Source organism: Carlito syrichta, unplaced genomic scaffold, assembly GCF_000164805.1.
Source record: "Carlito syrichta isolate Samal-C Ts95f unplaced genomic scaffold, Tarsius_syrichta-2.0.1 Scaffold303358, whole genome shotgun sequence".
Taxonomy (NCBI): Eukaryota; Metazoa; Chordata; class Mammalia; order Primates; family Tarsiidae; genus Carlito; species Carlito syrichta.
The window spans coordinates 226,387-249,813 of record NW_007247454.1 but is presented as its reverse complement, the minus strand read 5'-3'; the positions used below and the strand labels follow the sequence as shown (position 1 = coordinate 249,813).

The 23,427-nt window shown below is 55.0% G+C and overlaps 1 protein-coding gene across 1 annotated transcript in view; it reads right to left on the bottom strand.

The window, feature by feature from the left end:
• MEGF11 (multiple EGF like domains 11) overlaps window positions 1-23,427 on the bottom strand; it is a 157,849-nt gene that overhangs the window by 121,599 nt on the left and 12,823 nt on the right. Inside the window, exon 4 of the mRNA XM_021712557.1 lies at window positions 7,017-7,109. Within this exon, the coding sequence (XP_021568232.1) occupies window positions 7,017-7,109 (93 nt within the window). The remainder of the gene's footprint in view (window positions 1-7,016; window positions 7,110-23,427) is intronic.

The window sequence follows — 23,427 nt, the reverse complement described above, 5'->3', positions numbered from 1 at the left end:
AGGGGTTACAGAACATGTGATGAGCTCTTATAACTCAACAAGAAGCAATCTGATCAAAACACGGGCGAGGGGGCTTGAGCAGACCTTTCTCCAAAGACCTGCAAATGGCTCAACACACATGAAGGTGGCCGGCACTACCAATCACTGGGAAGATGCAAGTCAAAACCACAGTGGGAAACTGCCCCACAGTCACCAGGATGGCGTCATTAAAAAACTAGAAGATAGCAGGTGCTGGCAAAGGTGGAGAGGCGGTGCCTTGTGCACTGCTGTGGAGTAAGTCGGGGCAGCTGCCGTGGGAGGAGGAGGGGGTTCCTCAAAACATTGAGTGCAGAGTTCCCACAGGTCCAGCAGCACCATGTGGGACACGCACCCAAGGAAGGGAAAACGAGTCTGGCAGGGTTGGCACCCCGTGTTCACAGTGGCATGCTCACGGGAACCAAAAGGTGGAAGGAACTCGCACGACCAGCAGTCACTTGGTGCAGAAACACAACGTGGTCCATTCACATGAGGAAGTAGCATCCAGCCTTAGGGAGGAGGAAATCCTGACACCAGCTACAACATGGGTGAACCTGAGAACATCACACTAAGTGAAAAGAGCCAGTCACGAAAGGACACACTCTGCGGGATTTCACTCAGACAGGGCGCTCAGTCGAGACAAAAGCTGGAGGGTAGGAACTGGGGAGCCAGTGTTTCGTGGGTGCAGAGCTCTAGCTGGGGAAGATGAGAAAGCCCTGGTGACAGGGTGAGGGCAACACAGCAGTGTGGACAGACTGGTGTCACAAAACTGTACACTTAAAACGGGGAGTTTTATGTTTTATATACTTTACTACAATTTTTAATTTAATTTATTTATTTTGAGTTGGGGTCTCACTCTGTTGTCCAGGTTGGAGTGCAGTGGCAGAATCCTGGCTCACCACAGCCTCGAATTTCTAGGCTGACGAAATTCTCCTGCCTCAGTCTTCCAAATAGCTGGGACTACAGACATGCACCACCACACCTGACTAATTTTTTAAAAAAATTTTAGAGAGATGAGGTCTTGCTATGTTGCCCAAGCTGGTCTTAAACTCCTGGGCTCAAGTGATCCTCCTGCCTCAACCTCCCGAAGTGCTGGGATTACAAACAGGAGCCATGGTGCCTGGCTCACAATTTTGTTAAAGAAGACTCTCTAGCTAACAAATACCTTTGTTTAAGAAGCACTGACCTGAAGGGTCCCGGCTGGCTTAGGAGTGTAGGCGCAGTTCTGGGCTGTAAATGTTCTATTTTAATCTGCGGAGATTGCTTAAAGCCAAGTTGGCTAGGGGTCCCAAACACCAGTTACAATAAGCACTCATGGGTCCTGGCAGGAGCTTCTGTGGGGGTGGGCACTGGGTCCCGCTGCCTTTGTCATGCTGCCTGCTGTACGGTCCTGCCTCGTGCTAGCACCTGGGAGCGAAGGAGGGATTTGCTGGAGAGCAAGACACCATGTACGGGGCTTTCACCTGTCCCACGTTTTGTCCTATGTACGTGGATGGGACCAGCATGGCAGTATCGAAGAGTGTGGAAGACAGTGAGGGGGGCTCCTTTGTCCTCTCTACCCAGTCCTTCTGGGGAGGCCTGGGACAGAACCCCAGTGCTAGTCCATGGTCCACAATCCAGACAGCCACGCTGAGGGGCGGGAGGCAGAGGAACAGGACCCAGGGACACTACCCAGGGAGCACAGCCATTCAATCGCACAGCGCACGCTGGGGCTTCTGAGTTCATTTGTGGTGCCACTTACGCCAGTTCACGAGCATCTTCATTTAGGACTCGGCTCACATCCCCCTCACGGTGAAACCTCATAAATGAAACACTCTGGATCACCGCCCAGTGCGGAAATAAAAGTTACGAATAATGTTTCTATCTCGATCACTGTCAGAGCTGTAATATTCCTAATTACCTTAAGAAGCTGGATATTCAATATAGGGAAAGTTTTTTCTTTTTATCTCCACTCGTGAGATTAGGGCCATTTAATAAGAGTCACTGTCGTCTCAATTCGGTGAGGACCAATGCTCTGTCCTCTTACTCACTGTCACCCCTGAGGAAGCTCACGACTGTGCTGTCCCTGTGTCCCCTCCAAGCTGGTCAGTCAAGCGGAATGCATCACCACAGTCGTTGTGAGTCTGCCCGCTCTAGGAACAGAAGAAACTGGCCCAGGCCTTAAGGACACACAGCTGGGTAGCTGTCCGACAAAGAATGCCAAGTCCCCACCCCACCCCCACAATAGCCATATACCTCGTGACAGCCAAGGGGCAGGGCAGGACAGAGACAGCCTCAGGATGATGGATCTCACATCCTCCCCGTCACCTCTAGGAATTTACACTAAGAAGAAACAGGCCATGTGGCCAGGATGTGCGCATGAGAGGAGTCACAGTCATGTTTCTACCCGGGGCCATAGACTAAACTCCAAAGAGGCAAGACGTTTTTTAAAGTGCAGCACCAAGTTCATTCAGAGGCAGCATCTGTGTGAGAGTGACCGAGGTTTACACTTCATGTCACCAGACACAGTCAGACACATGGCACTCCAGAAATACGGCTGTCTTATCAGGGTACTGCCCAGACCTGTGTCACAGGACACTGTCACCACAGTCTCTCCAAGCCTGAAACAGTTCTAAATTCCAAGTCCACAGGCTCCAGGGACCTTGGATGAAGGGAGAAGGCTCAGACACAGCCTCAGTGTCCATGGTCGGGGGCCGCTTACATAACTTGGCACACACAGCATGGAATTCCACAAGGCCACCAGGAGTGTGGAGCGAGAGCCGGTAAAAGAGCAGGCTGCGGAATCTTGCACACCCAATGGATCTGAGTAAATGCCACCAGATTCAGCTCTGCGTGCAGATGTGGAGAGAGACCACCAGAACGACTAGCACCCCGAGGCTGCAGTGGTTATCTCAGAGTGCGAGTTAGCCTTGTAGTCTAGACTTCTGGTGCAGATTGGATTTTCTTTTCTTTCTCCCTCTCTTCTTTCTTTCTTTCTTTCTCCCTCTCTTCTTTCTTTCTTTCTTTCTTTCTTTCTTTCTTTCTTTCTTTCTTTCCTCTCTCTCTCTCTCTTTCTTTCCTTCTTTCTTCCTTCCTTCCTTCCTTCCTTCCTTCCTTCCTTCCTTCTTTCTTTCTTTCTTTCTTTCCTCTCTCTTTCTTTCCTTTTGGTTCGTTTGAGTCAGGGTCTCCCTTTGTTACCCAGGCTGGAGTGCAGTGGCCCAATCATAGTTACTGCAGCCTCAACCTGCTGGGCTCAGGCGATCCTTTCACCTCAGCCTCCTGAGTAGATGGGAATACAGGTGCTACCAAACCCAGTTAATTTTTTTATTTTTTGTATAGGTGAAGTATTGCTATGTTACCCAGGCTGGTCTCAAACTTCTGGGCTCAAATGATCCTCTTGTCTTGGTCTCCCAAAGTGCTGGGATTACAAGCGTGAGCCACCATGCCTGTTCTGATATTTTCTTTTTAACAAGAACAGATATAATGTAAGAATCAGAGAGAAACAAACAAACAAGTTTAAATTTGTTTTCGATTAAACAAAACCCACAGCTTCCCCTTCCGAGACCTCCAGATACTAACTGCAGGACTGAGATGCTGGACCCACAGACAAGCCCCACAGAGACCCTGAGGCACTGCAGAGCACACACCACAGATGGCTCTCCAGGGGCACCTAGCAAGCAGGCTCAGGTTACATGGGGTACCCTGGTGGCCATCCTCGTCCCACAGCCAATCACACTGTCTTCACAACGGCATCTCAGGTCACACTGTTAGGCAGAGTCTCCTCCCCATGACCACGTGCTGGAGGCCAGCTGCAGCCTCGGCTGTGGACAGAGCCTGAGCGTCCAGAAGAAGGAGCACACAATGATTACGAGTTCAGGCACAGCACTCAGGCATTGTGGAGAGAGAGCTCCAGCCCAGCCCTTTACCAGCTGTGTGCCTGCCGGAAGTCCCTGAACCTCTCTGTACTTCAACTTCTTCATCTGTAAAATGGGGCTGAATAATAATTCCTGTGCCCTAGGGTTATTGTGGAGATTAAATGAATAGACAAGTGAAGCAAGCACCCAGCACACAGTGACATTCAGTGGGCAGTAGCTGTCTCCATCACACTTTTCCCTACCGGTCAGACCAGGCTTGCAGCTGTGTGGTCAGAGCTAGGGATGGTAACTTAAGAAAAGTAAAGGCCACAGTCCATGGAGAGACAGGCAGGGAAGGCAGCCCAGGTGACATCTCTGAGAAATGAGGGAACTTGGAGAAGAAAGACCAGACGAGAAGGGCCACTGTGTCCTAGGACCCACAAGACTGCCCCGTGGAAGGGCCCAGGTTTCCTCTGCCAGCCTCCACAGCAATTGTTGACTGCTCTGAGGTGACCGTCTCTCCACACGCAGCTTGTGGCCTTGTCCATGAGACCGCTGGGAGAAATTCCACACATGGCAAGGAGGGTCACGGGGCCCCATCACTTCCCCTGGTCTTTGTCACAAGGGAGACCCACCAGTAGAAGCCAGAGTTAGAGTTCCACCAAACAGAAGGAAAAGCTCCCCAGCTATGAGAAGGAGCCTCCACGGGAGGTGGTGAGTGCCTCATCACCAGGGGTATTTAAGCAGGGGTTGGAGGCCTCCCACAGGGCAACTAAACCCTCAATGCTCTGGGAGACATGGGAAGTGAGGATCTGTGAACTCACTCAATTTGGTGCTGCTGTCCCTCAAAAGAGGGCTGGAGCCCACCTGCCAGACCCTCCTGTGGAGTCAGTGGCACACGTCCCTGAGTGGGCCCAGAGTGGTGGCCTTCAGCCATGAGGGTGGGTTCAGTGGACAGTGGCAGCTCGCGGGCTACTCAGGCTGAGTCTGGAGAATGAACTGGGGACAAGTGGGCCAGCCCATCCTGCACTAAGTAGCAAGGGTGTCCCCACATGCCCAGTGAGTTCAACTGGGGCGAGACCCACACACACTGCCCAGTCCCAGGCAAATGCTGCCTTCATTCCAGTTCTTCCCTAGACTAGAAGTCCCGAGAAGGTACAGACCATGTCTGAAGACCCTCCAGGGCCCACCCACCCCACACAACTCTGAGCATGTAGCACAGGCCCCCAGGATTTGGCTGTGTTCTAACCTCCTCTGGGCTGCCCTCTGCACCAGAACTCAACAGTGGCGAGCAGACCCATGACAGCAGGGTTAGGTATTTCATCCTAGATTCATTGTAAGCAAAGTGATGGAACCAACCCAGATGCCCATCAACAGTGGACTGGATAAAGAAAATTGTGGTCCACGCACACCATGGAATAGTGCAGTCACAAAAAGAAACAAAACCATGTCCTCTGCAACAGCATGAATGCAGCTGGAAACCACAGTTCTAAGTGAATTAACACAGGTACGAGAAATCAACGACTGCATGTTCTCCCTTATGAGTGTAGCTAGGCACTGGGTACAGACAGGCAAGAAGATAGGGACAGGACACCCAAAGCGGGCGGTGGAAGGGAGGACAAGGGTTGAAAACCACCCATGAGTGCCGTGCTGACTATGTGGGTGAGGGGTTGAACAGAAGCTAAAACCTCAGCATCACACAATATACCCACATCCCAAACCTGCAATATCTACAATAAAATGTAAAAGCAATGGCTCATTGTAAGCAAAGTTACCCAAAACAAAACAGATATGGAAGATAGCGACACCACCCCATGCGTCTCCTATAGGCCAAGGTCACAGAACAACAGGCAGACACCTTCCTCAGCTCACCTCAGGTGCACGTCTGCTGTCTAGCCCCTTCTTTCGGTCATGGCTCTCCTCAAGCAGCGGGCAAGTGGAAGTGGGAGGCCACCATGGTCACTGGAGACTCTCTCAGACACCCAGACAGACCCTGACTCCCTGAGCCAAGATGGTCACCAGTCGCCCTGTCTTGGCCAGTGTGTTCTTGGATGCCTAGTGGGCATCAAGGTCCCGGGAGAAAGGGACCAAGTCTAAGAGTCGCCGCCCCAGCAGAGACCCTGGGGAAGGCTGAGAGTGTCATGTGGGTCCAATGCGCACCCAACACTCTCCTCTCCAGGTTTCCATGACCACTGTAGTTAGTGTGGAAGAAGGAAACCAGAGTCAGTGCCCCAAGACCGGCAAATCATGCAGCTTAGATCCCTGAGGGATGCGTCTGGCTCCATCACCTGCTCAAGTCAACAGAAAAAGACTCTACTCCAACTCAAAGCAGAAAGAAATTGGGGCTCCAGCACTGGTCAAGGTTGCCCTGAAAACCTCATAAGGCCACGACGTCGACCAACTGCTGAGGGCATCACGTGCTGTGAAAAGGGGCTGCCTGTGAGGGTCTGGGGGAACAGAAGAAGGAGGTTTCTCCTATCCAGTTCTTGGCAGAGGACACCCAGCAGCTGCTGGGGTACTCCACCCTCCAGGCAGCCGGTCCCACCATGGAGACAATGCCTCATGCTGCAGCAAGTCCCAGGTCAGCCCTGAGAGTGTCCCCCACTCACGCTCCCCAGGAAGGCCTCCCCAGTTAACACAACTATCTACTCACAAAAACACTTGGCACAGCGACCCGCCCATGAGGGCCACTCTCCTACATTGGGGACACGGAGATATACCAGAGCCCACCAGTCTCAGGACTCAGTGCCCTGAGCCTAGGTGGGCACCCACAAAACTTAGCCAGTGAGCCCAGTCCTAGACTGTGGGGACCAGGAGGGTCTGCGCTCCTAGGCGGTTGTCAATCCACTTCAGCCCTCAGACACCATATCGAGAGTTGTTCCACTGAAAGTCTCAGTCATCCAGATGACCCCAGTTCCCTACACACCCAACTCACAGGCCCTACACCCCACAACCACGACACCACAACACCATCATATGTCAGTCACAGGTGCACGGTACTCTCAGGTGGCCGGCCAGCTGTCGGGACAGTGCCCATGCTGCCTTCCTGGTGCCCACGCAGGCACAGGTAGCCCACTCCGTGTCACCAGCCCAGCACAAATGTAGCATGCACACACTACAGCCCCCGAGTCGGCGACAGGCCCTCAGTGCCCAGAGACCCAGACTTACCGCTGGAGCAGTCAGGCCCTCCCCAACCAGGCTCGCAGTGACAGGTGTCCGGGGAGACACAGCGGCCGTGGACACACTCCTCTGTGCACAGTGCTGAGGGGGAAATAGAGCAGATAGTGAACAACAGCCAGTCAGGGAACACAAGCCCTTCGGCACAGCTCCCTGGCACCTGGGACACCCAGGCCCACCTCTGGTTCAGGGACAATCAAGCCACACCTGCCTGAGCCACCTAACCATCTCCATGATAGACCCGGCAAGCGTGCAGCCTCACGGCCCCCTAGGAAACCCATGCCTAGGTTTTCTGAGAACATCCTCTCTAAAGTCTAACGCTGACCCCAAAACCCAGCCCCCACTGCCCCTTCTGCTCAGGAAGTAACCTGGGTCCCTTCTCCACTATCCCAGTGAGGATCAGCTGCTGAAAAGAAAGACCATCCCCCTTGCCACCTCCCCCCAACAAAGTCCCTATTTCGGGGCTCTCAAATGTCAACGAATTTGCAAAGTACACAGACGCGGGGAAAGCAACAGCTAATTATGAGAAAGTGATTGGGGAGACTTCACGCTGATGCTAATTGTAATTGGAAGTGCACGTCTCACCTCCCGTCAGACACACGGCTCCAGGCAGGGCCACAGCCCGGCTGGGCCCCCCACACAGGAAGGCTGCTGACAGCTGTGGGGAAGGGAGCCGTGCCTCTCATCCTGTGACAGAACCCTCACCACTCAAGGTCATCTTCTGCTCGTGACCAACCTGCCCCCATCTCACCCATCAGTGAGGATTACAGAGGCCTCAGCGCCACCCTGCCATTTCCGAGACATCAGCCAACACCATCGGTTCATCCTCTTAGCTGGGATCTCGATGGAGGCTCTGTTCCGAAAGCAACAGAGACATCTCTCTGCCAGATGCTGGCCCAACCAGGGAGCAGACCCCTACAGTGACCTCCCGATGGCCATGTACTGTCCTGTCTCCGCTGCTGCTGGGACTGATGACCACTGGGAAGGCACTGTCGTGTTAGACAAGGCTGGTCTCGTGGCTGGCCCTGACACTTCTCTCTTAGCTCTGCCCAGACCCCAGACAAGGCAGACCCCAGAGAGCCATGTTGGACATTCTCTGGCCCATGGTCTGAGTCGGCCTGTGCCCATGAGCATGTGCTATGGTGTTTAGAGAGCCCTGGCTCCCAAGACCCTCTTGTCACTATGGGCAATGAACGTAGGATATGCTGGATGCCAATTGCCCACCTACTGCTCCATGAATGCCAGTCCAGCTTTAGCTGCTCCCTGTTCGCAGCCATACACCGAGGTCCCCCCATACTCACCCAGGGCCTGCCTGTATGGCAGAGTGTCTCTTGTGCTCACTGATATCACCTACAAGAGCAACGCCCCGGTCCTGGGTCTCTGCCTAGGGCCCAGCTCTAGGAGACCTGGGAAAGCCACGCTTAGCCCTCCATCCACACTTGGGATAGCAGAGGCCTGGGTGACCCGACTGGAGGATAGTACAGCCTCTCACCAAGGAGGCAGGGGTGAGGCTCCCGGAGATGGAGGCCTCCAAGGGAGTAGGGGGAGAGCCACGAAGGCCCAGTGTCCACCCAGGCTGGGTTTCCTCCCTGCCTACATGGCACAGGGGAGCTGCGGCTGGCCCAGGAGGATCACCAAGGCTGGGACAGAGGCCGACACAGCTTCAACACACAAGGCACCACATAGGCCTGGAGGGCACTCTGCCAGCTCAGGGGAACTGAGAAGGATGGGGACAGTCATGCCGCAAGCCCTAGGCCTGACCCAGGGATCTGATGGTGCCCCCTGACCCTTCAGGCCCTCCTAGCCATCCTGCTGTTCTGCTTGCACCGTCTGGTTGCTGAACATCTGTCTGCTCCTATCTCACAGGTGTTGTTTCAACAGTATTGTTGGATACATGAAACACTGACAGCAAACAGGGTCCATGTGGCCCCGTCTAGAGTTGGACCACCATGTGTCTGGGCACCTGGTGGGGGTGGTGGGAGGCAGGTGCTGTGGGAGAGTCTCCCAAGGGGATGGGGGTGAGACCCAGACACCGTGGCCCTCCTGGGCTGGGTGGCAACTCCCTTCTGGGACCTGATGGAACAGGCAGTCCCCTCAGGTCCAGGGTCACACTGCAGTCCTGCAGGTCCCTGTGGGTCCTGAGCTCTGTCCAACCCCATATCCCATGTTTGCCGGCTGCCCAGAAGAGCTGGGCTAAGGAACTGCCTCCGCTAACTCTGAATGGGTATGTTGTCAAGTCCCTCTCTGCATGGCTGTGCACCCATCTGCCACCGAAGATGGGGAGGCTGGGGGGCTCTGATGGCACCTGTGCATGATGGGCAGCCGCTCAGTCTTTCAGCTTCCACCCCACCCCTCCTGCCTCTAACCCTCCGGGGTGCTAGAATCTTCTCAGTGAGCAGCAGGACGCACAGAGGCCAGGACCAAACCCAGAACACAGGCAGGGCCAGCAATGCGCCTAACGGCCCTGGCCCCGACTGCCCATCTGCTCAGTGGGGGGCAGGGACGGGACGGCCTCACAGACTGCATGAGAACTGAGTGAACTGGCCAGGGCCCAGAGCAGGGTCTGGGGTGTGGACCGAGGGCAGGGTTCCTCCTTCTCCCTTCAACATACACCATCCCCCTCACTCAGCCTTCACTAAGGTCCTGAACATGTGATGGGGGTTTCTGGGGAACTGAAGACAGAGCCTCAGCCCTGCCTGCTGAGAAAGGCCAGGGTGGCAGGCAATGATGACCCTGGTCTTGTTTCCAGACCTGCCCTTGACTGAGGACAGCTACAGGACAACACACGAATTAATCTTCCCTGACTCAGCTACACCATCTGTGACACAGGTACAATCATGGCACCTCCTCATGGGCTGTCGCAGGGATTTAATGAAATAAAACACATCCAGAACTTGGACCAGTGAAACCTGTCCTCTTGACCTTAACCTCCCTGTTCCCTCCCGCCTCCAAGTCAAACCCTTTCACAGCCCTGGTAACCCCATCCTCTTAATCTCTTGGGGACCCCTGGGTTTTCCCTTCATTCTTCTGGAAACGGCACTGGGCTGGACCAGAAGCCCTGAGTGGGAGTTCAGGCTCTGCATCCCCAGCACAGGCCTCTGGGTGTCAGTCTCCCAAAGAATGAGGGCTCAGAACGTGTCACCTGAGGGTCCCTGTTCTGCAAATGCAGTTTAGCTGGTACATGGTCATACCCGGTCGCTAGCGATGTTTATGGCTGCTTCTGCACAAGGACAAGGCTGAGGAGCCCCAGAGCTGAGATGGCTGCCTGGAGGCAGCAGGGATGGCAGGCCTGCTGGGAGGCTCCTGGCTGGGGGAAGCAGAATGGGGGACTCTGTCCCCTTCTGTCTGTCACTTACTCCCAGGACCACCAGATGCAAGACCAGGTCAGAGGTACTGGAAGTCCAAAGCCCATCCTGCGGGGAAGCTCCTGCCATGTCCCCACAGGGCAGTCCCGTCCAAGCACCAGGCCTGATCAAGCCCAGCACCACGGTTCCCCTGGTGGATGTGGCAGGCCCGACCACCTGCACCTGTCTTAACTGCCTCAGCCCCCCTGCTCTGGAGGATCTGCCCAACCGAGCTGCCTGGCCCGCTGATGCTGCGTCCTGCACGAGCAACACATCCACCCTGAGTGATGCTGAGCACACAGCCTGAGTCAGTAGCCCAGCATCTATCCAGGAAAAGCTTCCTTGGGGTCTTTTTTCTCCGTTTGACAGATGCATGCCAGGCCTTCTCCAGTAAGACACATTCCAACAGATTGATTTCTTCTTGGGAAATTGATCCTCACTACCCACAAGGAAAGCAGAACAGGAGGCTCGTCACACACTTAGTGAGTACTTTGATTTGAAAATTCGTCCCCTGTCTCTGCCCCGCGACTCACCTTCTCCCAAGGAACCAGCCTCTGCCCATAGTCCCACAGAACAGAGGCCTGAAGAAGCGGGTGCCGGGCAGGTGAACAGACTGATGGTTGCTGCCACCACTGGGCACTAGTAAGGGCAGCTCAGGCCAAGAGACAAGGCCAGGAACCTGGTTTCAAGTCCTGGTTCTTTTACTTTGCTAGCTGCGTGGCCTCAAGCCGATTGTCATCCTACACAGCTGGACCAACAGCATGACCCAGATAGGAGGTTGTGAGGGCTGAATGAGAGCCCTCTGTGAGGGGCCTGGCACAGTGGGCTCCAGCAGAGCCCTAGAAATCTCATCTTTCACTGTCATCATTGGCCTTGCAGAAGGCCGCATAAACATGACAAACATGTGGCACTCAGAGACTTCAGCTGATGGGGAAGCACAGTGTCTTGGGCAAGAGGTCTTACTGCCCACCCCACCTGGCACTTGCAGCCCCCTCCTCACCTAGACCAGACCTCGCAGCAAACAGGCACTCTACCCAATCCTCACTACAGCACCGTGTCCTTGGTGGGCATGGCTCCCCTAGCTTCTGGACCTTTGCACATGCCGTTCTCCCCATTTCGCTCTGACCCACTCCTCGTCCTCCCCACCTGGCTCACACATCTCTCAGGTCTCACTTTCAATGTTCCCTTTTTTTTAAGAGACAGGGTCTTGCTCTGTCACCCAGACTAGAGTGCAGTGTCATGATCACAAGTCACTGCAGCCTTCAACTCCTGGGCTCAAGAGATCCTCCTATCTCAGCCTCCTGGTTAGCTGGGACTACAGGTGTGTACCACCACACCTGGTTAATTTTTTTTAAGTTTTCTGTAGAGATAGGTCTCACATTGCCCAGGCTGGTCTGGAACTCCTGGGATCAAGTAGTCCTCTTGCCTCAGTCCCCCAAAGTGCTGGGATTACAGGCGTGAACCGCCATGTCCAGCCTCAAAGTCCCCTCTTTTAGGACGTTGTCCCTAGCTGCCCTCAACAGGCTGGATGTTCCTGATCCTGGCTCCTGGCGCCCAGCCTGTCGGTCGCAGCAAAGGTATTGTCCCTGCTGTGCTCGTTCAAGTCTTTAGCAGTGATCCTGGAAGGAGGCGGCTGTCTTCCCCACCACTGCGGCTGCTGTCCCAGAGCAGAAGCTCCGTTTCACCGGCTGGCTGCGCAGATGAGCGCACCAACAACTCCCCATCTGTTAACAGCTGGCGCCAGTGGCTAAAGGACTCACACTTCATGGAGTAGAATTTGCACCTTGGAATGCACATGTTGGATGAGGTTCGCCCTTCCCAGCCCCAGCTGTCCATCTTGTTTCCATTCCCCATGACAGGACTTTGGGGGCTTCTCTCTGGACAGATCTGAAGCAGGCTGGAGACATGACAGGAGCCCACAGTCCTGGTGGGTGTGGTCACCACGCACAGTGGGGAAGCACCTCCTTCAGAGCTGGCCTCCTGGCCTGGAGCCCACAGCAAGGCTGTGCCACCATCCGACTCTGGGACACCCATCCAGGGACCCTGCTGTGTCCCTAGTCCAGCAGCCTGTGGCCCTGTGGGTTTTAAACCTCGTTCCTGTGAGAAGCTCAGCCAGGTGCTACTGGGCACCAAGACCAGGGCTCTGACAAGGGCAGCACAAAACAGATAAGGCCAATGGAGGCAGCTCTCGGCCACTCCTCCCCGCCTCACCTCCCCCTGGCACCTGTGCCTGCCTGCTCAGGGTCCTTGATTCCTGACAATCCCTGGACTACATGGTCTTACGAATTCACCTTAGGGAAATCCCCCTTCCCACACCAGCTGCATGTTTCTCTCTGAGCTGTGTTTGGGATACCCCACCACCCCAAGACCTGAACTGCTTCTCTGAAGACTGTCTACACTCCAACCCAAGAGTCCGAGGTCTCGGTTCACACCCCAGCTCTGCAGTTAACTCATCGGGTAGACGGCTGTCCTTGGGAGCCACACAGAAGCAGTGGAATGAGACCAGCCCTCAGGACATGACCATGCAGGTCCAGGTGCGGGGTGGTCCAGTTCTCTCCTCTCTGTCCCAGCCCATGCCACACCCTGACACGGGGTCCATCCCGAGGTGCTGCCTTCTGTTACAATAACGCATGTGAACGTTTTGTGCTTTAACACTATTTTTAACACTATATCACTGTTTGATTTTAAAATTATCCCCAGAAACACAGCTTCTAAGTGACAATGCCAGGATTCAAACCCTGAGCAGCATAGGCCCAGATCCCCTCCCCCACTGCCTCCAGCAGACCCAAGCCTGAGTCATGGGCAGGTGAGCAGGGAGGGCTCCCAGCGGGGGGCGGGGGGGCCCAGCACAGCAACGGGAAGCACCTCTCGGGGCAGGGTGAGCACTTGGATGCAGTGCCCTCCTGCTGGGCACCAGCCCACCAGGGGGATGCCCTGCCCTGGGTGGCTTTTCAGCTTCACAGAGCAATAGCCAGGAGAGTGGGCAGCGCTCTGTTCCCCTGAACATTTCCTGCCTCTACCCCAGGGAAAGCAGCACCTCAGGATACTTAAACTTGAGGACGGTGACACGTGCAGGGCCCCATTCTGGAGCACTGCTCATGGCAGCAGATGCCTGCGAACAGCTTCATCGTCCATCCACCAGGGAGCATATGAGCAGTGACGGCGCAGCCACATGGAGGGATACAACTGAAGTCACTGAAGGAACCCAGATCCCGTCCACCTCAGGAGCCAAGGTGACAAATGCGCAGCGTTTAAAATGTGCTGTCTGTGCAGGAGTTAAAAGGCTCAGAATAGGAGACACAGGCACCTGTGTTCTCACACATGGCATGCCCCGGGCATCGCTGAGCGGGGCACAGGGGCTGGCACCACCAGTCTTCTCCAGGAAGGACGCTAGGAGGAGTGTCTACATGGCATCCTTTGGTAACTATTACATGCTGAGCCAGAAGAACATGTCGCTGTGCAGAAGAGGGATGCCATTCACACTGTGAAGACATGCCATACTCTCTTAAGGTTGAGTGAACTCAGACAGGGTCCCAAGGGAGAGAAAGTCATCAGTGTCCGTGGACATGTGAGTCCCCCACAAGCATCACCACTGCACACAGAGCCGAGAGCGGGGCTGAGACTGACGCGCTTCGAGGAAGGCTCGTTTGGCTCAGGGGTCAGATCTTGGCCCCAGCCTGGAGGTCACTCCAGGGACTGCCAGGGAGTCAGGAGACCCTGGTGGGCAGGCAAAGGTCTCAAGAGGGGCAATGGGGCAGGGGAGGACTGGCTGAGAGCAGCTTTTTCCTCAGGGGGGTTGGCCCCAGGCGTGTCCGATCCCCATGAGCTCTGAGGTACAGAGGCCCCAGCCAAGCTTCTCCGTGCCTGGCATCCAGCAGCAGGCGTGGATATCCACTGAAGCCCGCATGCCCAGGTGGCTGTGATGTCTGGATGGTGGAGACAGAGGCTGGGGTGTCCTTGGAGTGGGGCATGGGCCGTGCAGATGGGCAGGGCCAGCTTGAGGCCACACGTCACAGTGAGGGGAGGGTACCAGCACTATTCCCTCATGACCTTTTCTCCACCCCAGGGGCTGGAGGAGACACGTGACCTTCCAGGTGACAGCACTCTATTTCATCAAAGGACCTTCTGGAGCCACTTGAGAACTCTCCAGTGTGAGCAGTGCTGGCTTGCCAGGACACAAGTGCCAAGCGCTCTGGGCCACAGTGTGCATGGGACAACTTCTTCCTAAAAAGCACACACCCCACTGACGTCCTCAGAGGCCATCCCACTGAGTCCTTGGGTCAGAATGAGCCTTGCTTGAAACCCACCAGGCCTACAGGTGAGTCCTCTCCTGCTCCAGCTCCAGCACTGTTGGCAGCCACGCAGGGAGACCATTGCATCTGGTAGCACCCCGCCACGGCCTCTCCTCACTCCCAGGGTCGGCAGTGCCAGTTCTGGAAGGCCACCTGTGACCCAGGAAAAAGTTGTCACCCTGGGAGGTGTGGAAAAAAGAGGCCACGGGGCAAGGGTGTCAAGCGTGCTTCTGACAGGCGTCCCTCATCCCCCCCAAGTCTGTGAAGGACATCATCTCCTGTGGGAGAAGAAACTTGGGCCCTGGTGACCTGACACAGACCACATAGCAGAGAAAACACAAGAGCATAAGCCACGGGGCACTCCAGGGGCCAGCCCAGGCCAGGACAAAAGGAATGACGTGTGGGCGTTCTCCAGGAAGGGTAGGGCCCGCCTGTCTGTGGATGGGCCAGGCACAAGCCATCTGGCCTGGGTTGGGGGACAGCCCTGCCAGGGCAGCAGCTCTAGGATGGAAGCCATGCGTGGGCCTGGAGCTTGAGGACACACCATCTCACCCCCATCACCCATGTGACTGCTGTGTCGGCAAGTTGCTGCCATGCACACGGGAAAACCACAAGTCTTTGATCTGCCCAGATGGTGAGGCTCCTAGCGGCTCCTTCTCGAGAGACAGCTGCTCCGCCTGGGCCATCTGGTGCCTACGCCATCCCTACCCTGGGAGATGAGCTGTGGCCACCGGCAACTGCACACATCTCAGAAGCACCTCTGGCTCCCAGCAGGCAACTAAGAATTCCCACAGAGGTGCCTTTGGTGTGTATGTGTCAGAGTCGTGTTCTCAAGGCCATTGAGGCAGATGTAGGGAGCTTCTGGGCGAGGCAGGTGGCTCCATCCTCCACTTGAGGGACCGTCCACCACTGCAGACTCAGAAGAGGCCACATGAGTCTGCTGGGACTGAGTTGGACCCTGCCCACCCAGACACATTCCAGATCCCAAGGCTGGAAGTGACCTTGAGAGTGAGCTGTTCTTGTTTCAGACAGGTAGAGATGGCAGATCTCACCGGCACCTTCTCCATCAGGTTGTGGAAGTGACTGACCAACACCACAAAGACTACACACTGAGCTCCTCCGGGAAGTCCACAGCCCTGGCCTTCCTGTGACGGGTAGGCCATTGCTCCGACCCCTCGCTGGAGTTCCAAACAGTTTCCCTCTGGGCCTTGTAGGCTGAGCCAGGGACATCTTTGCTCTCTGGGTGGAAATTTATGATCCTGGGTGCCAAGATCCTGCCTGCTCCCAGGACGCATGCCACAAGCTGGTGACGTCCACTTGCTCTTCTCACTGACTGGTGTAGCATCTCCTTCAGGAAGTTAGGAGGGGACTGTGTACCCCATTCCACCCTGTTCTCCGGCTCCTCCCAGGTCTGAAAACTGGGGTCCTTCTGCCCTCTGCCCACGGTGAAATGCTGTATCATGCTGATGCTTATTAAGTATCTCCCATGTGCCGTGCCCTGCTCCTGGTGCTTTCCATGACTTTACTCACCAAATCGGCACAGGCCTGAGAGGAAGGTGCTGTGACCATCCCTATGATACAATGAGAAAACTGAGGCACAGAGGATAATCAAGACCTGAGTAGAACAGACAGCTGGACCTGGGAGGCCCTGTGCTTCTAAGAAATGATCCTGCCTGGGGACACTCACAGCCCTCTTGCTCACACAAAGCCCATCGGGCTTACCCACGGCTGTGCATGTCCACACGAGCCATGGTGTTTCCAGGTCTCTGCCTCCTAGATCTGTTCCACATCAGGCTCACCCACAGCGGGGCACATCCACTGCCTTGACACAAGCCATGGCATTCCCGGGTCTGCCTCCCGGATCTGTTCTGCTGGAAATGTCTCAGGCTCCTCCTCAGCTAGTTTTGTGGAGTCCAGTGGCTGCCTGCTTCCTCCCACTACTCTACGAGCCTGGTCTTGAGCTAATGGTGCCACTGGCTTCAAAGCGAGGAAGACCTCTGCCCCTCGGTCACCATAATCTGAGCTCATGCCATAGACGTTCTGAGCTGGCTGGTCATCCTGCATCACAGGAGAGAAGCCACGGCCCAGCGAGGGGACTCCCGCGTCCATCCAAATAGCAAGACGATGGCCAAGAGGGTGGTGTCAGTTCTGGAAGCTGACCAGGGTGCACATCTGACACAGTACCCTGGAGCTTCAAGCCCCACGGATGCCTCCCTGGCAGAGACAGAATGAGTGTCCTGTCACCTAGGGCTCAGTGACCCCTCCTCCAGGAGCCCAGAGCTGTGCGGAGAGGACTCCAGACACCAAATGTTGCCAGTGCCCCGGGCCATGGGGCCCTCCAACCAAAACTGCCCCATCAGGCCCCAGATGGCACCTGACTCCAGGGCTGAAGACCTCAGCAAGGTTCAAATCTGGCAGCGAATGTTGCCCCAAACCTGGGTCTCACCGCTGGGGTTTCCATGCTGAGATGCAATTAAAAAGGAGACAGTGTGCTGATTAGAAAACACAAGGGTGGCCAGGCCTGCAGGGCCACAGGGCTTGTTCCAGGGCCAGCACCTGCCCATCGGCTCTGGGTCCAGGTGGAGGCAGGAGCCCCAACAGGGAAAGGGAAAGGCTAAAAGAAGAGGAACAAGGAAGCCTCATGGCCTCCCTCGTGCAAGGCCAGCCTGTCCCCGCCCAGCGTCCAGCCTCCGGTCGTGCTTTATATAAGCCCATTGTGCAGGAACGAGATTAGAAGGGACAGGTAGAACAAAGTACCAGCCTCCCTGACAAAGGCCCCTGCACTTAGCAGTGAGAACCTCTCCACTGACACACTTTCCATGGGGAGTCTGTTGTAAGCAGGGCAACAAAAGGGCCGTCCCGACACAGCCCCGAGCGGTGCTGAGATGGCTTTATGTAACGGAGATCCAAATGACCAAGAGAGCCCTTCATGGAGGATGGAGGGTGTCTGATCACGCTGCTTCTGAGAGTGCTGCTGCGGCGCATGTGTGAGCCTCGTCAAAGCTGAGCTGGGCACACTGAGCCCGCAGCCACACCTGCCACTGACTGACCATCAGGCCTGCACAGTACACTTGACAGAACCTGGAGGGTAAACAGAGGTCATGGTCTTGGTATCTGCCCCTCCACCAACAGGTCATGACAGCCTTGGAGTTGGGCCAACCTGGCTCCCAAAAATGAGGTGTCTTCCCCTCCAGCCAAGTTCGAGGTGGGTGACTGAGGCGGTTCTGCGGCAGGGAATGGGGGGCCTCCCTGGCTTCTGCTCTTGGCTCAAGGCTGATGGTTTCGTTGGCTCTCCCTCCCACCTCACACGGAGCTTGGATGTCCCAAGCACATGACAGGGAATGCACGCACTCATGTACTGCAGGGGCTTCTTACGGGCGGCTGTGCAAAATACACATGGCAAGTAACACACAGCACACATGTGCACACACACGCAGAAGAAACTGCACACAGTGGAACTTGCTACTTATGAACAGGCATGTGTGATCACAGAGACCAATAATGTCACAGACCCTCCAAAGTGCCCCGGCCATTCCGAGCCTCTCCGACCTCCACGAGTATCTTCCTCCCAGCAGCACTGCTCCTCACAGTGGAGTAAACTGAGGCTGTGCACAGCTTTCAGGCTGAGGATCAGTGCTCTTCACCTTTACATCACCTGGTACCACTCACCACAGACACCCTCACGTGGGTGGGGAGCAACCCCATACACAGATGCACAACTCACACCTGCCACAGACATGCAGCAGACACCGTGGGAGGCGTCTCTCCTCAGAGGCCAAACTATTTTGGCCACATCTCCAGGGTCCAGAGAGACCCACAGGCTCCTGTACGACCAGGACTCGGATAGGGAAAAGCACATTGAAAGCTAAAGTGCTCAGATGCTCCCATTTTCGTGGGCAGGTGACTGCCCCCCTGCCCCCTGGGATTCCCAGACACAGGATTAAGCCCCTGGTGCCACAGGGACTGAGGACCTGGTCCATCTAACTCACCTCCAGGACCTGGTCCATCCTAACTCCCTCCAGGACCCTGTCCATCCTAGCTCACCTGCAGGACCCGGTCTAACCTAACTCCCTCCAAGAACTTGTCCATCCTAACTCCCTCCGGGACCCTATCCTAATTCCCTCCAGGACCCTGGCCGTCCTATCTCCCTCTGGGACCCGGTCCATCCTAACTCACCTGCAGGAACTGGTCTATCCTAACTGCCTCCAGAACCCAGTCCATTCTACCTCCCTCTGGGATCTTATCCATCCTAACTCCCTCCAGGATGGACCCGGTCCATCCTAATTCCCTCTGCAGCCCTGTCCATCCTAACTCCCTCTGGGACACTGTCTATCCTCCCTCCAGGACCCTGTCCATCTTAGCATCCTCCAGGACCCTTTCCATCCTAACTCCCTCCAGGATGTTGTTCATCCTAACTCCCTCCAGGGCGCTGTCCATTCTAACTCTCTCTGGGACCCTGCCCATTTAACTCCCTTGAGGATCCTATTCATCCTAACTCCCTCCAAGATCTGGTCCATCCTAACTCTCTCTAGGACCTGGTCCATCTTAACTTGCTCCAGGACCCTGTCCATCCTGACTCCCTCCAGGACTCTATCCATCCTAACTTTCGCCGGGATCCTTTCCATCCTGACTCCCTCTGGGACCCTGTCTATCCTAACTCCCTCCAGGACCCTATCCATCCTTACTCCCTCCAGGACCCTATCCATCCTAACTCCCTCTGGGACCCAGTCCATCCTTACTCTCTCCGGGACCATGTCCATACTACCTCCCTCCAGAACCCTGTCCATCCTAACTCACCAGTAGGACCCAATCCATCCTAATACCCATCAGGGGACCCAGTTCATCCTAACTCCCTCCCAGATCCAGTTCATTGTAACTCACCTCCAGGACCCAGTCCATCCTAACTCCTTCTGAGACCTAGTCCATCCTAACTCCCTCCAGGACCCTATCCACCCTAACTCCCTCCGGGACCCTGTCCATCCTAACTCCCTCTGGGACCCTGTCCATCTTAACTCCCTTTGGGACCCTTTTCATCCTAACTCCCTCCAGGACGCTCTCCATCCTGACTCCCTCCTGGACCCTGTCTATCCTAACTCCCTCCAGGACATTGTCCATCCTAACTCCCTCCAGGACCCTGTCTGCCCTTACTCCCTCCAGAACCCTATCCATCCTAAGTCCCTCTGGAACATGGCCTATCCTAACACCCTCCAGGATGAGGTACATCCTAACTCCCTCTAGGATGGTGTCCATCCTAACTCCCTTTGGGACCCTGTCTATCCTAACTCCCTCCAGGACCCTGTTCATCCTAACTCACTAGGCACACCAAATCATGGCTACTGGTCACTATTTTCATTCTCACCCCAGGGAAAGACGAGGAGGTGACAGTGGGGTGTGGTCTGGGACAAGTGACCTACCTTGGGTTCTTCATGGACTTGACTAGTGTCCAGCCAGCACAGCATGGGGGCATCCAGCTCCCCTGCCAGCCCCCCACCTGAGCAAGGCTCTTCAAGGACAGGTCTCAAGACACACTGGACCTGGAGGGTAGCGGGGGCTCTGGGTTGGCATCCCACCCTCACTGAGGCCATGTGGCATCTCTTCCCCAAAAAGCAAGCATGAGGGGGGAGTGGGGATGGGCATACCATGGGTCACAACCCCATGGAAGGCCAAGAGGGGAAGGCGCTCAGCAGGTTAGGTCACCTGGGACAGTGGCTCAGTCTCCACTGAGCCCCAGACAGGGTCCCCTGACTCTTCACACACATGTGACATGAGTGTAGATGCCAGAACCCTAGGAGGGCCCAGGGGAGAAGCCCTCTGAGCAGAGGGAACAGAAACACCAAGGCTTCCCACGTGCGGGTGGGAACCCTATGTGTGGGTGAGGATCAAGGCTTCCCGTGTGAGGATGGGAACCCAAGCCTTCCCATATGCAAGTGGAAACCTGAGTACTCTCATGTCACGATGGGAACTGAGGCTTCCTGTGAGCAGGTAGGAAACCCATATGCTGGTAGGAGCTGAAGCTTCGTAGATAGGAGTTCAAGGCTTCCCATGTGCAGGTGGGAGCCAAGGCTTCTCATATGCGGGTGAGAACAGAAGTTTCATATGTGTGGACAGAAGCCAAGGCTTCCCATGTATGGTTGGGAACAGAGGCTTCACATGTGTGGGTAGGAGCTGAGGTTTCTCATGTGCGGGTGGGGACAGAGGCTTCCTATGTGCAGGTGGGAACTGAGGCTTCACATGTACAGGCGGGAGCCTAAGCTTCCCACGTGGGGACTTGAGGCTTCCTGTGTGCTTGTAGAACCTCCCCCCATGCTACAAACGTGCCCACCAAATATAACACAAATATTGCTTCAATCCATAACTGAGCTCTAAGGAGAGAAAGGTCAACTCAGAGTGTGAGAAAAGGGGGGTTTACAGGTGGAGTGTGCCAGACGCTGAAGCCAAGGCATACTCAGGACACAGAGCCGCTGCCGCTCCGCCCCTGCCCTGCAAGCCAGGAGCCAGGATCAAGCTCCCACACAGGGCAGACTTGGCCCTGGACGCTGCCAGCTCCATGCAGGGAGACGGCAAGGTCGCCAACCCAGAGGTAAAACAAGGTGTTCTGGAGGAAGGAAAGGCTTCCTGCAGAAACAGACGGGGAAGGGGCTGAGACTGCTGGATAGCACAGGGCTCCTCAGGGGCAATTTGGAACGAGACAGAGGTGACGTGTGTACAACACTGTGAATGTGCTAGCTGCTATTGAACTGTACCCTTTAAAATGATTACCTTTATGTTATGTGAATTTCACATCAATTTTTAAAAAGAAACCAAAAATCCAAAGCCTTTACCAAACACAGGATGGAATCCCACACCAGGCCACCAGAATCCCGTACCCAGACACGTCCCAGTGACATTGCAGTGACCAGTCAGGAGCACAGTGGGAGGAAGTGGCTGTAAATCCAGTGGTCTTGAGCAGTAAGAACCACCAGCATGCTGGCAAGAAATACAAAGCCAGTGTGCAGGGCTCTGCAGGACCTGGGCAAGGGGAGGGAAGGGGCTGCGGAGTTCACAGCAAAAGAGAGAAAACCACCCCACTGGGGGGATTAGCAGATACCACAGCCAGAGAAGGGACTCCAGGAGCGAGCCAATGGAACTGACAGCTCAAGATAAAAACCACCTGGAAGAGACAGACCATAAGAGAAATATGCTTAAGATTATTAAAACAGTAAAGAAAGGAATATAACTCATCATGAAAGAACAGGACACACAGCCGGGCTCAGTGGCTCAGCCTGTAATCCCGTGCCTTTGGGAGGCCGAGGTGAGTGGATTGCCTGAGCCCGTGGGTTCGAGACCCACCTGGGCAACTTGGTGAGACCTCATCTGTACAATAAATCAAAAAATTAGCCGGGCGTGGTAGCGCGCGCCTGCAGTTCCAGCTACTTGGAAGGCTGAGGTGGAAGGATCGCCGGAGCCCAGCAGGTCGAGGCTGCGGTGGCCGGAAGCAGCCACTGCACTCCAGTCTGGGCAACAGAGTGAGACTCCAACTCAAAAAGAAAAAAAAAAGAACAGGACACACAGAAGAAGAGGAGACATATCAGGAAGAACCACCAGAACTAGAAAGGAAACCCGCAGTCCCTGAAATCAAGATCACAGTAGACAGGTCAAATACCAGAATTATCGGGTCTGAGGAAGACGTCCAAGACATAGCGTGGAGAGAGAAAGAAATGGGAGTGAGAATTCAGGAGAGACAGAGGACATAGTGGGGGATCCACACCGGAGCCCCTAGGCCATGTGGAAAGGATGGAAGAGGGAGAGTTGTGAAGGGTATGGCCGAAACTCTCCAGACTGCCAGATGATGTGAGTCCTTGGCTTGTAGGAGATGCAGATGGCATAAATGGACATCACCCCACACCCAGACATGCCCCAGTAACATCGCAGTGACTGGTCAGGAACACAGTGGACTATGCCCTCCACCACGGGAGGAAATGACAGGAAACTCAGGTGGACACAGCAGCTACACCCTCCTTCAAAAGCAAGGTAGAGTTGCAGCACTGTCAGACGAAGAAGGCACTGGGGTTGATCACGCACAGCCCTTCCCTGAGAGAACTGTGAAAAATCCTTCAAGAAGGAGGAAGCTGCCAGGCATGGTAGCTCATGTCTATAATCTCAGCACTTTGGGAGTCCAAGGCAAGAGAATTGCCTGAACCCAGGGGTTCGAGACTGGCTTGGGCCACATGGCAAGACCTCGTCTCTGTAATAAAAAAAAAAATTAGCCAAATGTGGTGGTATGCACCTGCTGGTTGGAAGGCTGAGGTGGAAAGATTGCCTGAGCCTAGCAGGTCAAGGCTGCGGTGGCTATGAGCAGCATGCCACCACACTCCAGCCTGGGCAACAGACTGAGTCTCTGACTCAAAAAAAAAAAAAAGAAAAGTGAGTCCAAGTATGTTCGTGTTTGCTTGTCTACACACACACACACACACACACACACACACACACACACACACACATATACACACACACATGGAAAAACCCAACTGAAGCCTGTGAGATGGAGCCACATAGGGGATAGAGCAGGATGAGTCTTTACTTTTGTTGAACATATAAATGCATCAAGCATTCAGAAGATGAAATTTAAAATTTTTTTTTTAGCAAATATAGCATCATTGAGATTTAACAAACCAGCCAGGTGTGGTAGCTCACACCTGTAATCCCAGCTACTTGGAATACTGACACAGAAGAATCACCTGAGCCCAGCAAGTCGAGGCTGCAGTGGCCATGAGTGTGCCACTGCGT